Source organism: Cornus florida, unplaced genomic scaffold, assembly GCF_030987335.1.
Source record: "Cornus florida cultivar Cherokee Brave unplaced genomic scaffold, ASM3098733v1 CherokeeBrave_3.0.0_Hap2_Chr11, whole genome shotgun sequence".
NCBI classification, from domain to species: domain Eukaryota; kingdom Viridiplantae; phylum Streptophyta; class Magnoliopsida; order Cornales; family Cornaceae; genus Cornus; species Cornus florida.
The window spans coordinates 71,450,530-71,459,335 of record NW_026775581.1 but is presented as its reverse complement, the minus strand read 5'-3'; the positions used below and the strand labels follow the sequence as shown (position 1 = coordinate 71,459,335).

The window sequence follows — 8,806 nt, the reverse complement described above, 5'->3', positions numbered from 1 at the left end:
TTCATGTAAAAGGTTGCTAGGAACAGCTGAACTTTGGGAACTAGCTCAAGAACAGAATGGCTGCTACTTAATTTTTAAACTCTGTGATCAGAAATGCTATTGTAAATATCAAAACCGGCAATAATCATCATATCTGAAATTCATAGAAAACCTTGCAAACGTAGATCCACCAAGGGATCGCAAGATATTCTTTGCTATTTAACCATTGAAATTCATAGAAAACCTTGCAAACATAGATCCACAGGTCAAATTGCTTATATATATACATTTAAGATTTTCTATGGAGTTAACGAGCAAACATAACATGTCTTCACATCATAAAGAACACTCATCCTAGGATGTTGCATAGTATAGTACCACATCAGTGGGAATACAAATCCAAGCAAAGAATTGTTGCATAGTATAGTACCACATCAGTGGGAATACAAATCCAAGCAAAAGACTGCAAATAAAAGTCTATCCATGATAGAGAGAGTATTAGAAGAAACACAAGGGCAGAAAAACCCATGAAAACCATCCTTTTCCACAAGCAAAGCAAGGTAGCAGTTGGTCAAACATTCCCAATTGGTTATCCTCCACGTCTCTAATTACGGTTTAATTTCCATTCTCTCGATCCTTGACACCTGTAATGCAAATAGAAGTACCTTGTTTCAATTGCATTTTCAATAGTATAAACACTGAGTTATATGAATCCCAAACCATAACCACCTCAGTCAATTGCAGTACAAAATTATGGGCACGACAGATGTGGTAGAATAGATATCACATTAACTTTCATGGTTTTTATACTATGATTTCTTGTCTATATTGTGTCACTCTATAATTGCAAATTATTCCCAAACCAACATTACTTCAATATCATCAGCAGATTTTCTAGAGAAATTTAGCTTTTAACTTCCTGATAATGCACACGTTTGATATCATGAAATTTCAAAACAACCATAGCCACAAAAAAATTTCAATTCCACATAACAGGAACTTCACATTAAGACTCTCGAGTGAAACAAAACCTTGGACATAAAAAACCGGAAGAGCATATGAAGTCAAATACACGATCACATGTCAGCTAAATTTAAGTTTTCTTAGCAGCAAAAGTTCAACACAGGTTGACAGAGCAAGATCAGCAAAACAAAATTTTTGTTCCATTCAAAAATTCAAACAATACATATAGTCAGGCAGTAGTCAACTCAGTGGAAAGAGTGAACTTGTGAAGTACATGAATAACTAACTCTTGCAATAATCCTAGTGTAATTAAAAGATCTAAAAATGCCTTGTTTTGAAAATGAACTAAGGTTATCAATCAATTTAGAACAGCGTCAACCTCGCTCCAAAAAAATCACTATCTTCTTACCTTCTATTGACAGTTCTTTCAGCAGTTTCTGCTCAATTACTAGGAGTTGCCAATACTCTATCCAACATAGATCCAAATTCATCCCAGTCCGCTGCATATGGATCCAAGACAACACGCCCTACCTCCATCACATCAAAATAATCAAATTTTAAGATGTGACCTGGCCAGGTCAACGGCATAGGTGGACAATCTCAAGAGGTTCTTCATTCAAAACTTTTGCCCACGATGCATGCAATCTTCTTGCAAATTCATCGTAAGTATTGCAACCTAACATTTCCTGTGTGTCTACTAAATCAGGTTCATCTCCATCCAGAACATACACGGACAGCCCTTCTTGGATATCATTTTGACCCTCTCTGCCAATCATTCCAGCCTTCAAAAGGTCATCTGGAGGATCTTCTTCATCATCTCCTTCATCATTGGTGCCAAGATTTAATGGTCCGAATTGAAATGTCTGCACGATTTTCAGACTTTCCCTTCCCATTCGTAGTATTTCACCTCCTGCAAAACATGTAAGAACTCAATGAAATGAATTTTAAAACAACAAATTATTAAACAATAGTGTGAAAAATGCTCACCGTAACAGACTTCCTTTGCTGCTTCGTGACTGCAAAACCCCACAAATCCGAATCCTCTACTCTTCCCGCGGGTGCTATATATTACCTTTGCAGACATTATCCCTTCACAATCACTAAAAAGCTGAAACAACTTCAAATCATCTATTGATTCATTTAGATTCTTTACATAGACATATGAGCATACTGACAATTCATTGTGCCTGTCGACAAACTTGCGCTTTGAGTTCCTTTTCTTCAGTCTCTCATTCACATATTTGGAACAAAATTGCCCAAAAACAAAAAAAGAAGTTGAGATTCCCATTCGAAAACAAAAGATCAAACTACTAAGGTTGAGAAATTACAGTTCTTTGCCATTGAACTTCATCCCATGAAGATCATGAATAGCCTTAAGGGCAAATTCCTCTTCATCAAACAGGACTATTCCATAGCGAAAATAAGTTTGCTTCACAACCTTTTCACCAATTTTGGTGCGCATAACCGTCCCATAGCTACTACATAGGCACTCCAATTCATAGCAGCTAATTGATGCTTCAAGGTTCACTAATATAATTATGGAAAAACCCATCTTTCTTATTGCAGCATCTCTCTCATACCACATGACTGACATTTGTTTCCCCGTGATTTCAGCAGAATTTAGAGCCTTCGCAGCTGATTAAAAAAAGACAAGTAGTTGAATCAAGACAAAACAGAACAAAGCAAAGGATTTAATTCTAATGCTCAAATTTTCCATGTTAATCTACAACACCCATAACCATTAAAAGACTAATCGTAAATGAAACTTGCTACATTGTGTTTCAATTAAGTTCATATTCTAGAGGGATGTCTATAGTCACACATTTTCAAATCTGAACCCTTGATCATGTGAATCAATATTAATTTCTGGCATATTCTAATTCACAAACACAAACCTCATTCGTTGCTATAATTGTAACATTTTCAATAGAAAGAGCCAGTACAACCTGATCAACAATTTTCACAGCTTCTTTGAAATGGACTTCTAATGCGATGGGCTTAAATTAGGACAGAGATGCGGGCTGGTCTGTACGTGTTTGTATGTAGCAGTGCTTTTTCTCAAAGAGGTTAAAAAATAAAAACAATGGCATATCCTTAACCCTAAACCCTTTCATTTAAAAGAGTATCTCAAACCCTAAACATTGTTCCCGATAAATGAAGAACATTATCTTACAAATTTATCAGAAAGTAGAATCCATCAACAAATTAAAGAGATATCCCATCAAGATTTCAACAAACACAAAGAAACACAACATAGTTAGAAATAATATGTGTGTGTATATATATAGACACAGAAAAGGGACTATTACTGTCTTTGCGATTGTAGAAGTGAACTACAGTTGTTTTCTCGGTGATGGCTCGTGGAGTGTAGACGGCGCCAACAAGACGGGAACGAAGAACTTTCCCCCACTACTTGATCGGATACCCATTTTCTTTTTCTGGAAAAACGAACAGAGCATATCGGACCCATAACTGCAAATGCTCGCCGGAGCTCGTCCTCCGTCACATGTGGGTCGAAATCAGAAACATACAGAGAACCACTGTACAGTGGTCGTCGTCCTCATCGTGGTGGTGATGAAGGTTTAGGCGCCATTTTCTTGTTTTCAGAGAAGAAGAGCAAATTTGAGAGAGAGAAAGAGAAAGAGTGTGTGTTGTGTGTGTGAGACTGAGAGGGGAAACTTTGTGACGGAGTGTAAAGCATTTTACAGGCAGTGCAGGGTTGTTACTGGTCACGTGGCACAGAGGAAGTTCAACATACTCCTCAGTCAGTCAGTCCAGGGTTTTTACATATTCCCTCATTCATAAATTCGAAAAATGTCATCTACTAATGTCATATTCAACATTTACTTAAAAATCAAGCATACCCTTAAAAAAGTTCAAAAATATTACTTTATTTATAAATAAATAAAAAACAGATATTTTACAATAAAAATAATAACTACTACAATAGGTATAATAATAATTTAACATTTTTAAGTCAGAGATTTAACACCCACATATATCAGTGTTATAATTAAAATCACAAGAAAGATTTTTATTACTTAAGCAATGTACAAGGAATCAACTTAAGATTTATAAATATCAATTCTTATGTTACGTGGTCTTCAAAACTTCAATAAAAAAGTAACTAAAATTTACTAAAAGGTTATTTTTAATGAATTACATTGTAAAATATAATGTTTCAGTACCTTTTTAGGTTCAGTCTCTATATTTTTTAAAATGATAGGAATGCATCTCTAATAGTTTTGTATATTGGCTTTCCAAAGGATTTAGTTCACTTTTAAAACATTATTAGAAGCCAAACAAAAAAAATAAAAATAAATAAATAATTCCCAGAAAATAAAAAGAAAATAAAACATTTTATATGTAAAAAGTTTTACATTAAAAATATATATATATATATTACGAAAATCTTTTACGTGAAAACAAAGGGGCCTAAAACGAATTTCTATAAATTATCAGTAATGTGGATACTAGATTATTAACGGATAGTGAGGAGAAATGGACACCTTTTGAGCCTATTTACTAACGCTTTTACTTACTAATTTTTACGGTCAATTCCTAAAATTGTGAAGTTAAAGTGAAAAATATGTTTACTAATATAATTTTACTTTTCACCTTTTAGAAAGTACTTTCAAATTTAATGAAGGAAAGAGAAAGTGAGGATTTGTTACTTTCTACACTGTTTACAAGAAGTACTTTCTCTATTGTAGCATTATTTATCAAAAAAAAAAAAAAAACTCAAAAATTAGAATATCCAATCGCTCCACGCTGCCTCCTCCCACCATGGCCACTGCCCAAGGGCGGATCCAAGATTTTCTCAATGGGGTGGGCTAAATCAAAATATATCCAAGTCTAAGTATAGAGTTACAAACATATATATATGTGTATATATGTATGATATACGTAGTATCATATTAGATTAGTAAAGTAAGTTATAAATATATAATATTAATTATTATCTCTGTTTGTAACTTTGAGTGCATCAGAGCTTTCCATTTCATTGTTGTACACTTCTTAGATCCGATGTGCATGAAACAAGCCAAAAGCTCACAATCCTATCATTGGTTCACAGTTGTAGTACACTTTGTGCCCCCAACCATATATCTTTCTCTCTACAAGTCCATATCTATAGAAGTCTCACACGCCAATATTAGTCAAGACGCTCAGAGAACTTATTAAGACTGGTAATTCTTATTGGTGGACTCCCTCTTCTTTGTTGTTTCAGTTTCAACATTTCAGAAGCTATGTCAATGCTCAAACTGATAAAGTTAAATTAAAATTGCATAGAGTCTTCTTTTTCTATTTTCACAGATAAAATTTGAGTTCAGAGAGATTAAAAAGAAGAAAGCCCAAGTAGATGAATCATATTACACACCATTGTTTCAAAATTTCAGTAACTGAAAAATCGTGTGTGAAGTGACCAAAGATTCTTGTAACTAAAAGAATTAGACACTATGCTCAATAGTATGTCTTCAACTCTAAATTTCCTTCAATTTTAAGTGTTTTGACTCAATTTGAATGCATCAACATATTATCAACATCTTCAGTCGTCATCACTAGAGTCAACGTTGACATCAACATCCTCATAACGTTAACATTAACATCCTCATCTAGAATCGTCATCTATAATCACACATTGCATAGATATACATTTGATTAAAATAAATTGAAAAGAGACTTCCTATCATAATTGGTCATTTTAAAACCAACATCACAGCTACAACGGTAAGGGGATTTATATAATTCAATTAGCTAGGCAAAAAAAACGTACCTATTTTTTTTTTGCCCACTCCACCCATTCCCATCAACTCTCTTCTTTCAGAAAATAAACCTATATTATTTGAACAAAAGAGGAAAAGTTTTAAAAGCGTTAACAAACTTGTAAAACATATATTCTGAATTTGAAAACTAAACTTCCAAGTCTTTAATTTCCATTAATAAAGTGTTCGAGCATCACATCATAACAATATTATATATATGTATGTAGAAACAAAAACAAAAACAAAAAATCAGTATGTAAAACAAGAATAAATAAACGTAACCAATAGCTAAAAATGCCAATTAAAATTTTAGAAAAAGTAAAAGTTTGTTACCTGATGACTGAGGAGGCATGTTTGTTGAACCTTGTTCTTGCTAAATGTTAAGGCCCGATGCTAACCCTAAAAATAAGAAAACACTCAAGTTGTGAGGAAGAGGTTTCACAATCTCACTTTTAACACCACCATCTAAGTACTCTATGTATCATGTATCAACAAAACCCAATTATGCTTTTAGTCAAAATGTTAGACACCTATCCGTAGAAAGAGGTGTGATTAGCACATATTATACTCAGCTCTTATGTTAAATTAATCCAATAACAAAGTACAATGCATCAGTTCAGGAATAATCATCAAAATTACCAAATCAATATCCTGATATTCTACATTCTAATAACAAAAGAAAATCAAAAACCAAAATTTGAAAATAAAAATATGGCAAAAAGATTGAATATATCCTTCGTGGATTACACAAATTGTATTTCTATGTGAAACAAAACATCTAGGATTTATCAATGTTGTGGGCTAAATCAAAATATATCAACCAAAATCAACTGTTGTTTAATTCAATTTTAGTTAACTAAGACAATTGACTGATTAAGGCATAGAAAATCTTATTTGGGTAATTAATAAAAATACTAAATAATAAATTACCAATTTATTTCTGAACAATTCACCACTCAGTACCCTATCTCTTCTTTTGACCAATTTACTAATCCTATTTGAGAATATACTAGTGGAAGCAGTGCGTGAGGCAGATCATGGCAAGCCCCTTCCAACACTATGGAATTCACTCAAAAGCATGTTTTTTGCAAGTATATTAATTTTCAAGAAGTAACTTTAGAGCTTTACCCTATATTAAGTACTTTTGCTTGTCAAAGTTCTTGTTATGAATTTTTTTTTTTAGTTCGGAAAATATTTCCATATTCAAAAAGCTTGGCATTTTGATAAAAATTGTTTCAGATTCAATCTCTGCAGATTTCTAATCCAATTCAGATTTATATTTTTTTTCTTTTTTCATGCCTAGATTCAAATTTTCTTGTAGACATAATTGACACAAAAAAAAAAAAAAAAAAAAAAAAAAAAAACAGAAATAGAAGTTATAGGAATAAAAATTATATATTTGTTTTGCTGAAATAAAATGTATATTATTACCTCAAAATGCAATGCAAATTTTGTTACTTAAAAAAAAAAAAAAAAAAAAAAACAGAAATAGAAGTTATAGGAATAAAAATTATATATTTGTTTTGCTGAAATAAAATGTATATTACGGTGATTACTCAAAATGCAATGCAAAATTTGTTACTTAAAAAAAAAAAAAAATTTATTTAAAAAAGACCATAAAAAATTTCACCAAATAGGATTTAGTTTGCAAAACAAGAATCACAGACCTTGACTAGTTGATTTAGAAAAAAATTTAAAACAAAACCCATACATACAAGTTAGCAGTTGCAGAGAGAGGGGGGGAGGCAAGCTTGAGAGTTGAGAGACAGCGGGCCAGCGGCTGAAGCTTGTGAACGGCGAACCCGAACTGGAACAGCGGGCGATGGGAACTGAAAGATATGGGTTTTGATTTTTGGAACAATCTGAAATGATATGCCGATATGGGCTTTGATATAGGTAATAGGTTTTAATTCTTGCAGACAGATAGATAAACTGAAATATATAGGTTTTGAACTTCTGATTCTTGTAGATTTTGTAGTTTGCAGTTGCAGAGGGAGAGAGAGAGGGAAGTTCAGAGTTGAGAACGATGGAGGCGGTTGGGGAGGCTGAAATGATTTGCCCTAGAAATATATTTTTGTTCTGGTGAGGGGAGGGTGAGAAGCAGATCCTTACCGATGGTTGTTCGACACGTTGACGGCTACAGTTGTTCCAATTGTCACTTGCAGAAAAGAAATGGAAGAAAGGAGACTCAATTTATAAAAGATGGGAAGACAATATTTTATTCCCAATTTATAAAATCAGAATTTGATCGATCACACATCTGCCTTTTAGTTTTTAATAAGGTTTATTTAAAAATTTATAATATAACTGAAAAAACGTTTTAAATAATATAAGAGTCATTATCTATGTCAATTTTATGTAGAACTTTGTTTTATTCATAAAATTTCATTTTTTATTGGTTCAAAAATTCTTACCATAAAATATATGGAAATTACGTTTTTATTGCTTTTTTTTCTAAAAGTGAATAAATAAGAAAAGAAAAAAAAAATGTATGAAAGTTGATGTCATTATTTTGACATGATAATTAACACACCAACATAATTTATTCTTTGAATTTTTTAATTTACACTAATTTTTTAATTTACACTAAAGAAAGTGGTGAAAATATCAGTGGATGCGAGTATGAATATTTTTGTATATCTGAGAGTATGAAGTTGGGAGAGGGTATCACTTATTATCCTTTTATTTTTTGTTTGCACTTTGCTAACGGCTATGAGTACGAGTGAGTGCACTACATTGTGCCATCCTTTACATTTAATGTAAAGTATGTGACTTAATTGGAGTAAATATTACTTGTATTTTTTTTAAGTATCAGATGTGTGCCACGTTAAATACTGTATGTTTTTTAAAAAAATAATCTTATATTATAATAAAAATTTGAAGTTTTCTTTTTGTGGTTAATTTATTAACATTTTTTATATTTTTTAAATATAAAATGAATAATTAAAGTACATATCTATATTATATCACATCAAAGCACAAACGTTGGTTATTAATAAATAAACTTGATTAAAAAAAATACTATACTTCACGAATTTATGTTTATGATTTTATATCGAATTATGTGGCTACTTATTTGATTGTGTTTGTTTATTTTAAGA

At 32.0% G+C, this 8,806-nt stretch overlaps 1 protein-coding gene across 2 annotated transcripts; it reads right to left on the bottom strand.

Annotated features, from left to right (window-relative positions):
* Positions 1-239: 239 nt before the first annotated feature.
* Positions 240-7,852, bottom strand: LOC132283114 (polyadenylate-binding protein, cytoplasmic and nuclear-like). 2 transcript variants are annotated; one of them, XR_009471947.1, is made up of 6 exons: positions 7,421-7,852; positions 6,039-6,104; positions 5,717-5,776; positions 1,930-2,577; positions 1,352-1,852; positions 240-623 (listed from the first exon to the last, which is right to left on the bottom strand). XR_009471947.1 is itself a non-coding variant. In XM_059785009.1 (5 exons), the coding sequence occupies exons 3-4, from the start codon at positions 2,228-2,230 to the stop codon at positions 1,521-1,523; spliced, it is 633 nt and encodes a 210-aa protein (XP_059640992.1). In that variant the 5' UTR covers positions 2,231-2,577; positions 6,039-6,104; positions 7,421-7,846; the 3' UTR covers positions 240-623; positions 1,352-1,520. The 2 variants fall into 2 exon arrangements, 1 of the variants encoding a protein (XP_059640992.1); XM_059785009.1 differs by lacking the exon at positions 5,717-5,776 and having other exon boundaries at positions 7,421-7,846.
* Between the last annotated feature and the right edge of the window lie 954 nt (positions 7,853-8,806).